The sequence below is a fragment of the Elephantulus edwardii genome, unplaced genomic scaffold, assembly GCF_000299155.1.
Source record: "Elephantulus edwardii isolate Elephantulus edwardi_28Jun2011 unplaced genomic scaffold, EleEdw1.0 scaffold00004, whole genome shotgun sequence".
NCBI classification, from domain to species: Eukaryota; Metazoa; Chordata; class Mammalia; order Macroscelidea; family Macroscelididae; genus Elephantulus; species Elephantulus edwardii.
The window spans coordinates 36,274,809-36,286,741 of record NW_006399754.1 but is presented as its reverse complement, the minus strand read 5'-3'; the positions used below and the strand labels follow the sequence as shown (position 1 = coordinate 36,286,741).

Genomic DNA, 11,933 nt, shown 5'->3' with positions numbered 1-11,933 from the left:
GGGCTCTATGAGGAGAAATGTGGGGTCAAGATTGGTGGACGATTTATCAACAACCTGCGTTACGCGGATGACACAACCCTGCTTGCTAAAACTGAGGAGGACCTGAAGCACCTGCTGCGGAGGGTCAAGGACTGCAGCCTACGATATGGATTGAGGCTCAATGTCAAGAAGACAAAGATTCTCACTGTAAAGTAGACAGGGTGGAACTGCCCCGGGGGTCTCCACTTCTACGATCTTTAGGGAAGCAGACTGCCTTCTCTTTCTCCCAGGGAGCAGCTGGGGGTCCCAACCCCTGACCTTCCAGTTAACAGCCTCGTAGCTTAACCACCACACTACCAGGGCTCCCTCTACGGTCCTTACCAGACAATCAGTTCAAAGTTCTCTCTCCTCAGCTCAGATGTAAAACAGATATAGCGAGGAAGGAGAGAAGCGGGCCCTTTCCAATTCACGATCTCATGTGTCCGGTGCTCATGACAGATGGGAGCAGGGGCCACAAATACAGACTCATGCAAACCCCAGCTTACACGCCACGGGGCTGCGGGGGCTGCCGGAGGGCTTGCCAGCTGACTTACGTGCACGTGGTTGTCGACAATTCCCCACGCAAAGTCACAGGCAAACGTCCCTTCCAGGTGCTGATTTTCAGGCAAAAGTGGGAAGCCATTGTCCTCTATCAGCTTCTGGTAGAACAAAGCCGAGGATTTGGGCAACAGCTTCTTGTCCTGGCTTAGAAAATCAACATAGAAGAGCCCACGCCTGATGCTGTAGCCCCGGTGCCACTCAAAGCCGTCCATGAGCGACCACGCGGTGTAGCCAACGACATCGACCCCATCCAGCCTGATGGCTGTGAAGAGAAGACAAGAACAAGGTGACCCTCTGCCGCACATCCTCCTCAGGGCTCAAGAGCACTCGATGGTTTCAAACGCGCGGAAGTTAATTAAGTAGACTGCTGCTAGGCAAAGCAAGGGTGTTTTTCTTATCCATAGAAGCTCAAATCAAACCTAGATTCCTCCACACATAAATACCTTTGAAAATAAGCTTATATCAGTCCTTGGCGGAAGCAAAGATTGAACACTTACCTGAATTCTACTTTGATGGTACCCAGCCAAACCCTGCAAGAAAGACTGAGCTCCACAGCTTAAATCAAGCCCAGCTCACGGTGGTCAAGCTGGGTCTGTCCCACAGTGACCCTCTAATCAGGCTTCCACCTTATTTTTTAACTTTATTTTTTTTAGTAGAAGTTTACAAATCAATTTGCTTTCACTCTATCATTCATGCATGTGTGTTTTATAGCAGTAATTGCAATTTAGTAATGTGTAATGTAATTAATTTCAATGTCTAATCAACTTCTCTCTGCCTTCCTCTCATGAAACTTACCCATTTATTAATCCCCACCCCCACCCCGGAACCATCCATATCTGGTTTAATTCTTTGCAAGCTGTCAATCACATGGGAGAATGCCCATTTTTCTCCCTTGGAGAAGCTGGTGATCCAAGCCAGAGACACCCTGCATTTGGTGAGCCGTGATGCTCACTGAGTGCCCAGAGCTGCCCACGGACGTGCACGAGCGCTGCTTTTCCTATGGTCTTGGCAGGAGCATGGACTTGTCCCTACAAGCCTACCTTTTAAGGTCTCCGTTATGAACTTTTTGAGGTAATACATAGACTTGGCATCGTCTCTCTTGGTGGTCCCTGAGACAAACCAACCATTCTCCACAATAAATATTTGTGGGTGGTTATATTCCAGATCTATCCAGAAAAGGAGTTGCCTGAGGCTGGGGGACTCTGACTGCCTGAATTTCATGTGAGGGTCCAGCAGCTGGAAACTCAAGGTGGGTCCGAAGGAAAGAGCGAAAAAGTCAGCTGTGCCCTCGACGAGCCGTCTCTCGGCATCTGTAAACTCAGGGAGCAGGGAGGACAGGTTCTTCCTCATGCTCTCAGGATAGTCGCCGTCCACAAAAACGGGCTTGGCGAACCAGCCGAGAACAAAGTCAAGCGATCTCTGGCACTGCTGGACGTGGTGCTCGGTCATGCTCCGCGGGGTGATCCAGTGAGAGCTCAAGGCGATGGACACCTGGCCTCCTTGAGCTGCCCGGAAGGAAGTGTTGTAGAGATGCCAGACTTTGGCGTGAGCCTGTGAAGACAAAACCCACAGTGAATACCTCTCGGGTCGAGGCTAAGAACACACCACGCACCAATGTGCACTGTAATGAATTACAGTGTCTAATCAACTTCTCTCTGTCTTTTCTTTCACCCAACTTACCCACTTATTGGCCAGTCTCCCTCCCTGGGAACCATCCACGTTACTATAAACCACACAGAGCACCCACTTTCCTCCCTTGGGGAGTTCTGGCTGTTCTCACCACGGAGACCCTCCTGACTAACCCACAGAAACGGAGCCCTAGCTGACCAGTAGCTAATCCCTCAGCTGCTGACCAAAAGGTGGGCAGTTCTAACCAACCAGCTGCCAGCAAGTCAGTTCTGACTCAGAGGCCCTGGAGGCCACCATAGAAATGCCCAAGGCTGTCACATTTATCACCTAATGTGCACCGAAGGCATTGCATTTTCAATTGCTTCCTATGCTTCTGAAAGTCGGACAAGCACAAGGCAGGCCAAAGAAGAATGCACACTTTTGGACTGTAATGCTGGAGAAGAGTGCGGAATATCCCGTGGCCAGCCGCGAGAACAAGCAAGTCCATCCTGAAGGCCGTGTAATCAGAGTGCTCCTTAGAAAAAGATGGCACTGTTCTCCCTTCAGGAGGTGCCATCCTTGGAGGGCGACATCATGCTGGGGAAAGTAGAAGGTCACTGAGAGGGAGGAGGACCCTCAATGGAAGGGCTTGACCCAGCAACTAACGTAACAGACACCAGCACATCTGAGATGCTGAGGGCGGCCCAGGGCACAGCAAGGTTCATAAAGTCACCATAAGTCAGAGCCAATCGACGCTACTACCACACACAACAATCTTGACCAAGGAAGGCTCCCTCATCTGCTTCCCATGGAGCCGTCGGTGGGCTTGAACTGGCAACCTTTCAGTTAGCAGTCCAATACTTAATCCACTATACCACAAGGGCTCAACCACTAAGAAAGCCCTGTGGGGCAATTCTGCTCAGTCACGTGGGGCCACTGAGAGCCAGAATCAACTATCCAACACCAGGTTAGCTGAGCCCACAGAGTACAAAGCAAACGAAGCCAAGAAATTACGGTGGAGGTGGATGACCACCCGATACCGTAACTAGAACCCTTCCCCACGACTTCAGCAGCCGCTGAGGGGGAAATTTGAATTCTTGTGTTGCGCATATAGTTAGTCACACTTTGAAAAGTTTATGAAATAAGAATTTTTCATAAAATGTGACTGCTTCATTGACTTTGGATCACGTGCTTTTTAATTAGCAGGATTGTTTATGCCAATTCCACATCTGTGAAAACACCAGGAATTTCTAAAGCAGAATTCCACTTTTTCTCCTGAGAGTCAGGGAGTCTTCCAGCGTGCTCCATGCTGTTGAAGTCAGTGGTGTTTTGTATTTGTCTCTCCTAACTAAAACTCATAACAATCCTTGTTCTTCTCTAAGTATTAGCTCCGGAAGGTAAAGCACCAACTCTAATGCTTGACCTTGGCTCACCCTGCAGAACTTTCCATCATACCTGGCTCCCTGTAGGGCCACTAACACAAACCACGCGATTAGGTCTCTGGGCTTAGAAAGAGCCCAGCCAGAAGCCTCCCCCTCACCTCCACCCCGTGGAGTCCATCTGGCACCAGGTGTCTCGCTGCCAGGTTTCCAGCTGTCCATCTTTAAGGAGGAGACTGTCCATCTTTCTCTCACAGACACTTAGGTGGATTTGAAGCATCAACCTTTTGGCTAGCATACCAAATAACACACTATACCATCAGGGCTCTGAGGGCCCTCTTAGAACAACCCAAAGTGGCTTCTCCCGTAAGACTTAGGACTCTCATAAAACCTGACCGACTTTCAATATTTTTCCACTTATTTCTCTTTTCTTGACAAAGAACAATGAGGATGACCATTTGTTCTCCTCTATATGAGCCAAGTGATGCTGAACCTTGTAACACTGGGGTATCAAATACCCGAATGGCTTCCCAATGTGAACAGTGTTTGGTGAGCTCCCAGGTGTAAAACAGGTTGGGAAGCAAGTGTGGCATCCACTTCCTAACCACATACCTCTGGAAACTCTATGAACTTGGAGAAATGATGATAGCTATGGAAAGGCACTAGGTCGCTATGAGTCAACCTCAACTCTACTGCAATCAACAACAACATTTGAGCCAAGTCACTCTTTCTTTTTAAAGTCTTCAGTTGTGGTTTTTTCTGTTTTGGTTTTTTGGGCTTGGGGGGGGGGCGGGGTTTGCCCTTCCTACTTTTCTACATGTGCCTGTGAAAGCTGGAAGTCACTATGGCCGAGCGCCTGACTCCGAGCCCTCCAGCAGTTTCCAAAGGCCAGCCGAGCACCTGATTCCAAACCTTCCAGCAGTTTTTGTAGGCCGTAACTGCTCAGAAGTAGTCTGCCCTCCTCCCTCCTGCAGAGCTGCTGGAGGGTTCGAACCCCAGAGCGGTGCCACGCTCCCTACGGACTAGCCCACCTGAGCTGCCTGGACAATGACTAAGGAAGACCAAGGAGGAAGTGCTTCCTTTCGTTTGCAACACTGGGGAAGAGTATTGTGCACATGGGCGGCCTATGGAACAAAGAAATCTGCCTGGGAGAAACACAGGCAGAGGGCTCCTTGAAAACCAAGAATTGAGGCTTTGTCTCCGTGCTATGGACACGTCGTCGGGTGGAGGGACAGTCCCTGGAGAAGGACATCATTCATGGTAACATGGGGGTCAGTGAAAAAAGGACAACTCTCAGTGAGATGGCCTGAAGCAGGGGCTTACGCACAGCTGGACGGAGGGTGGTGTGGATGGACAGCTTCACTTTGCCATCAGCACGGTCACTGAGGTCAAAACTGGCTCAACATCTCCTAACAACAGCAAAGAAGCTCTGGTGACACAGAGGCTAAGCGATGAAAACGTTGGGGGGCTGGACGCACCAGCTGCTCCATGGGAGAAGACGAGCGTCTGGCCCTGTAAAACTGACAGCTTTGGAAACCGACGGGCCGTTCTCTGCAGACTGGGTCGCACAGAAATGCTAGTGTTACTGGACATTCCACAGAACAGAACCAACCTAGGGCCTCTGCAGGACAGAGGAGATCTGCTTCACAAAAGCAGCCTCATCTCTCCCCAGCACGGCAGCTGCGGGAGTCCACTCACCAGCCGCTGGCGAGTAGCTAAGCATCACACTATCAGAGCCCCTCAAACAAAACAAAGAAGAAAAAAATCACCACACCTACTGCCCTCAAGTCAATCTTGACTCCCAGAGACCCTGGAGGACATCCCAACAGGGTGTTCGGGCTGTCCCAGTCATCATGGAAATAAACATCCAAGTTTCTTCTCCAGAGGAAGAGCCAGGAGGTTCTCTGTAAGGACCTTCTGCTAAGCAGTCAAACATTTGACTACCGTATCACCAAGGTGCCTTCAAAATACTACTGCCCAGACACTGAGGACCCTGCAGACCACCAAAAGAACAAACAGACACATCTTTAAAGAAGTGTAACCACCAGCTCCTTAGAGGCAAGAATGACAAAATGACAACTCATCCACCTGGGCATGTCGTCAGAAAGTGCCAGTTCTTGGAAGCGGACAGCACCCTGGGAAAAGTCACAGGTCAGTGGAAGAGAGGAAGATTCTTCATGAGATGGACTGGGACAGTGTCTGTAACAATGGTTTTGAACATAACAGAGATTGTAAAAATGGTGCAAGATATGGCAGGGTTTCAATCTGATTGCTGTCACTACAAATTGTAAAAAGAGCAACAGCAGTGCATGGGGACAGCCATATCTGACCTTTACCAGCATCACAAAGGGGAACTGCCCCCATCCGCAGCATCAGTTCCATGAGGTCAGACATGCTCCCTGGCCCCCATGCTCCCATATCTCTTTCTACTCATCTCAACCACAATCTTATTGCTTTACTGGGTCCAAAATCTGATGTACTAGCTCACAGAACATGCAGAACCATATTGGGGAAGGCAAAGGTTATAATCCAAGTTGGTAGCAGAATACAGTCAGAAACAGCTTCCAAAATGTGCTTGCAGGCACCTCGGCCTTGAGCCTGGTGGCCTTAGGCCAGTGTTACAAAGCTCTCAGCCCTGCCAATTATGGTCCCCTACCCCCAGGCCTCCCGCTGTCCAACAAATTTGAACAATGGCCCTCAGCTCTGGTCCTGTGGTGGTTAGCGGTCCCAAGATCATCGCCATATCAAATTGGTCTCTCGTCCTCTGCTTAGACCATGCCTGCTGCTGCCATAGACCTAGCTGGAGCAAGAACTCCTGGGCCTGAAGGATGCTCTACATTTCCCTGCTTCTTATTTTCTGGCAGGGAAGAGCTTGGAATTCTCCTACTGGGTCCACTCAACTTAATGGTCAGGCTAGCCTATCCCCTTGTAGATTGGCTAGCCAAGCCCCCTGTGTGTAGGCTAACATACCTTATTTGCATATTCCCGCCCATCTACACGGCAAAGTAAGTTAATGGGAAAGAAGTCATTTTGGACCATAAACCCTTAATACCACAGTTGTAGTCAATCAAACACACTGAACAACATCAGCAACAGACATTGTAACTACTCTGTTGTTAAGTGCCATTGGGCTGGCAGCACCCAGCGAGCCACGGTCAGCAGGAGGAAGTGCCCATCCTGCCTCATGCTCTCTCTGGGTTTGAGCACAACTTTGTGTGACTCCACGTCACCCAGGGGCCTCCTCTCACTCACTGACCCTCTACTTCATCAAGCATGACATCCTTCTCCAGGAACCGGGCCCTCCTGTCAAAACCAAGGCAGAAGAACATTGGCTGATCTGAAAGTAAAATACAACAGTGAACAGTAAGAAGGAGGTGGAAAGGCAGGTAGGGCCTGCTACAAAGAAAAGCACACCCGCCGCTCAGGAAGCTTCTGAAGCATTGACGAGACTGTAGAGCAAGATGGTGTGTGGTCTTACTCTCTTCGTTTTGTCTATACTTTCTAAATTTCCTGTCATAAATATGTATCACTTTGAAGATAAGAAAAATTTAAATCCCAAAAAGGAAAATGACTCACAGAAGCTGACTGGGCTAGTCTTGCTGACCTATTCCCAGTGGCCATGGCAGTGCAAGCTGGCTCTGCTGCTTGTTGATGGTGGCTGTGATGGTGTCTGAGCTTGCCCTGCTGACCTATTCCCTGTGGCTGTGACAGTGCCTGAGACTTGTTGACCTGCCCATGGTGGCCCTACTGATCTGTCCATGGTGGATGTGACAGTGCCTCAGCTGGCCTGTGACCTCATGTACAGTTCCAGTCCCAAACCCCAGGTCCTGGCACACTGAGACCAGCGTGGTCCTTGGCTCCATCCCTTGAACAGGAGCATCTCTCAGGTCCGTCACCTGTAGGTTGCTGAATCAGAAACAGCTCAGTAGGAATGTGCCTGGGTTGGGTTTGATTGGTGGTGAGAATTGGTGGCATTTGGGTCATCATTAAATCAGAATCAACAGAACTTGCCTAAGAATTGGAGATTACTGGAGGTATAGTAGGTTAGATGTTGATCTGCTAACCAAAACGTTGGGAGCTCAAGCGCACCATCTGCTCTAGAGGAGAAAGATGGGCAGTCTCCTCCTGTGAAGGCTCACAGCCTCGGGACAGCGTGGAGGGTCTACAGAAGTCCCCTACAGCCTTGGAGACACAGTGGAAGATCTCCAGGGATACCCTAGAGTCGTCTAGAGCTATGTGTGGGCTTTTGATTTGGTGGTGGTGGTTGTTTTGTTGTGTTGTATCATCAAGAATGAACAGACTCGTAGCTGACCCTTGAAGGTTTTTCATTTTCTCCTGTGGAGCGGATGGTGGATTTAAATTGTGTGCTTGTGAGTTGCCATCCCAACTCCTTACCACTAATCCACTAATCATATTTAGGACAACATTAAGGGCAGATGAATTGGATGCTACTGGTGAGGTAATATGTTGAGTTGGGGGTTGCTAACTGATAGGTCAGAGGTTCAAATCCGGCAGTCGCTCAAAGGGACAAAGATGAGCGTCCTCTGTGAAGATTTCCTACCTCTTACATCCAGTGGGGAGTCTCGGCAAATCAGAATCTACCGATGGCAGTGGGTTTGTGGCGTGGAGGACACCTGGAGAGAAGGAAGCAGGGGCCTGGGGAGGAGATGGAATGTCTGTGATGATCTCGTGCTGGACAGCCGGTGAAGGCACTGGGCGGGCAGCTGGGTCTCTAGTCTGCTGTTGGGAGGCCTACTGATGTCCAGTCAACTGTAATTCATTCACAGTGACCCTTCAAACAATGGCTCTGCACCCTGTCCTGTGCTGCGTTCACCTTACTGTCTCTGACACACCATTGTCAAAGGGGCTTCCTCTCCTGCTGACCCTCCACCCTTCCAAACATCCTGTCTTTCATCAACAGTCATGCAAACACCTTCTGAGGCAGCTCAGCCCACTTTGTAACCACTCCTCAAAGACCAACAAAATGGAAACGGAACACTTCTTAAGGGATTATGTAATTTGGAAAATAGCTTAATTACACTGAGACCTAGCGGCCTGAGATGGAGCTCCAATCGAGAGGAGGGCTGGAGCCGCTATTCATTCCTGGGCCTCCTACACTGACCCCTGGAGACACGACGCTGGCTCCGGGAGCGCGGTGCCCTTCCTGGGAGAGCAGAGCCCACTGGGGTGCTGGCTTTGTTCCGTAGTTGGCATCCATTCACCACAGCCTCACGTGCTGGCCTCTGACAGCCTGAGGGCTCTTGTTTTAGCTGGGTGTTGTGGAGTGGACTCTGACCCATCGTCACCTTACAGGACAGAGAAGCGTGACTCGGGGACCTCAAGGCGGCCACCTTTGGGGATCAGTGACCCCCCGTGACAGGGCAGGAAGGTGCTCAGAGGGTTTCCTCAACACAGACCGGCAGATCTATCTACCATGGGGCCACAGCATGAAGACTCCGGGTGCGCTCACCCCCATTCAGTCCAAACCCACCCGACCTGACCCTCCCCTGGGTACCAAGGACGTAACCACAGTGGGGAGGGGGTGACTGCTCATCTTTCCCTCTCGGAGCTGCAGGTGGACTCGAACTACCAGAGATGTGAAGCCTTTGCGTTACCAAACTTCCTGCAGACCACACCACCAGAGCTCCTCAAAGCAAGCCCATTGCTGTCCAGATTACTGCACCTCCCATCAAACCTGCAGGACAGAGGACAGTGAGGGACAGAGGACAGCACAGGACAGAGGACAGCACAGGACAGAGGACAGTGAGGGACAGAGGATGATTGTGCAGGGCGAGGACAGTGAGGGACAGAGGACAGCGCGGGACAGAGGACAGTGAGGGACAGAGGCCGACTGTGCAGGGCAAGGACAGTGTGGGGCAGGATTGCCCCGCAAGGCCACCAAGGCTGGGGTCTTTTCCCTACAGAACAGCCAGTGGGTTTGAACAAGCAGCCTCTCATTTAGCCATCAAGCGCGTCACTACTGCCCCACTGAGACTTTTTCTGGGACGACTCCTCCCCAGTTGCAGTAAATCACCATCGGTGTCACTTCCCAAAGCCTGTGGTTTGCAAACACTCTGTGTTCTCGGATCTGAGTTCTCCTTCATGCCCAACTGAGGTCTTTCCTAATAGAATTTCAAGCAGCCCAGCAAACGTCACCAAAGACAACCTGTCACCTTCCCAAAAACAGCCGTTTACACAGGACACAAAGGTAGTGGAATCAGGGCCAGTAATGCCATCAGTCACCCATCAGTGCAGTGGGAGAGAACAGACCCGAGGTGGGGGCTCAGCTGGGTCACAAACCTGGACGTGACATGAAGTCCAGGGGAGGCAATGTTCAACCTGCTCTTCTTCTCTGTGTCTGCGGCCCCCCACCTTTGCAGGTTGCCTGGGGTGACTGCCTTCAGGGGTCTGGCCTGGACTGGTCTGGTCTGGTTTAGGAGCTGTGTTGGCAGAAGGTTCAGAACGCAGCTGCTAACTGAAAGGTCGGCAGTTCAAGCTCAGCCGCTCCACAGGAGAATGGCCACCAGCCCTGGTGAGATGACAGGAGCTCCTGTGGGGGTCCCGCTCTGTCGGGGGGTTGGGCGCTTTGAGTCGGAATCACTAACGGCAGGGATCTAGCTGGTGCACGACTAACACACTGGCTTCTAGGATGCGGAACAGGAATAGGAAAGTTGCTTTTGTGAAAGGGCTCCGGCCTCTGGTGGTTCTAGAAAACACCCATCATCGCCTGGTCTGAGTCCACAACCCTCCACCGGTTCCCGAGGCTGTGAGAATCGTTACAGGAGGAGACTTCCCCGCTTCCTCCTGTGAAGCCCCTGGTGGATTAGAACCGCTGACCTTTAGGTTAGTGGCCTGATGTGGTACACGTAATGACACCCGTGACCATGAAAGAATACTGGACCCTGTCCTCGCAGGGCGGGGACCCAGGCCAGACCAAGGGGCTCATCTCTGTTCATCTCTTCTGGGGAAGAGTGCGACCCACCTCTGCAGCAGAAGGACGTGAATGTGGAGTTGTGGATATGGAAGGACCTCCTGCAACGTGAGGGGAAAGTCAAGCTGTGCTGTGAGCGAGAGGGAGTGTGCATGCACATGTGTGCTGCGGCATGCGTGTCTGTGTGTGTGGTGCACATGTGTGCCGTGGCATGCGTGTCTGTGTGTGTGGTGCACATGTGTGCCGTGGCATGCGTGTCTGTGTATTTGTGTGTATGTGTGCTGAGACAAGCACATCTGTGTACGTGTCTGTGTATGTGTGGTGAACATGTGTGCCGCTGCAAGTGTGTCTGTGTGTATACATGTAGTGCACATGTGTGCCATGGTATGTGTGGCTGTGTGTATGTGTGGTGTTCAGCACGGGGACTGTGTATGGAGTAGGCATGTGCGCTGTGTATAATTAATGTGTGTATGCATGGCATGTGTGTATAGATAGTATCTGCATGCGTGGTGGTTGTGGTCGTGGTGGTTGTTGTATGCGGTCAGGTTGGAACCAGCCCATAGCTGACCCTCTGGCAGGTTGTCAGAGAAAGTTAATACACAGGAGGAGATTGTCCATCCTCCCACAATGCACCTTCGGGATTGCAGTGCAGCTTCTTGTCAGTGTGCACCAGAGCTCCCTGCATGAGTGGTATACATGTGTAAGTGTGTAAATGCGTGTGGTGGGTGTGTACAGTGTAGGGGTGCACAAGTGGTCGGATGTGAAGTGTGCAGAGTGTGTGTATGCTGTGTGTGTGTGTGTGTGTGTGTGTGTGTGTGATGATGTGAGTGTGTGCCCAAGAGATTGATCAGGGGATGTGTATGTGAGGGGTGTGTGTGCGTGACCAGTGAGGCAAGTAAGTGTGTGTATGTGTGTGTGATTGATGAGGTGCGTGTGTGTGTGATGATGTGAGTGTGTGCTCACAAGAGATTTATAGGGGGGATGTGTATGTGAGGGGTATGTGTGTGCATGACCAATGAGATGAATGAGTGTGTGTGTGTGTGTGTGTGTGTGTGTGTGTGTGCGCACACGCACTCACAGGCAATTTGGGTGTGAGTTGTGTGTATGTGGGCTGAATGGAGGGGTGGTAGGTGGGGTGTGTGGATGTGTGTTCACACGCATACATGTGTGTGGTAGAAAGAAGAAAGCCGGGCCCCCTCCCTGACTGGTCTCTGGCAAAGGCAGCCTGGGGTCTAGGGCTCCATAGTAGAAGTCATTGTGTCCCCTCACCCATATGGCACACCTGCATGGGTAGCGCTGGGCCCCTTGCTGGAAGGCCCCCTCCTCTGAAGCCCCTTGCTGGCAGGCCCCCTCCTCTGAGGCCCCTTGCTAGGCAGACCCTCTCCTCTGAGGCCCCTTGCTGGCAGGCCCCCTCCTCTGAGGCCCCTTGCTAGGCA

At 51.3% G+C, this 11,933-nt stretch overlaps 1 protein-coding gene across 1 annotated transcript in view; it reads right to left on the bottom strand.

Moving 5' to 3' along the window:
- KL (klotho) overlaps nt 1-11,933 on the bottom strand; it is a 34,204-nt gene that overhangs the window by 12,848 nt on the left and 9,423 nt on the right. Inside the window, exons 2-3 of the mRNA XM_006879638.1 lie at nt 1,620-2,130; nt 573-841 (exon numbers count right to left, since the gene is read on the bottom strand). Coding sequence (XP_006879700.1) covers nt 573-841; nt 1,620-2,130 — 780 coding nt within the window. The remainder of the gene's footprint in view (nt 1-572; nt 842-1,619; nt 2,131-11,933) is intronic.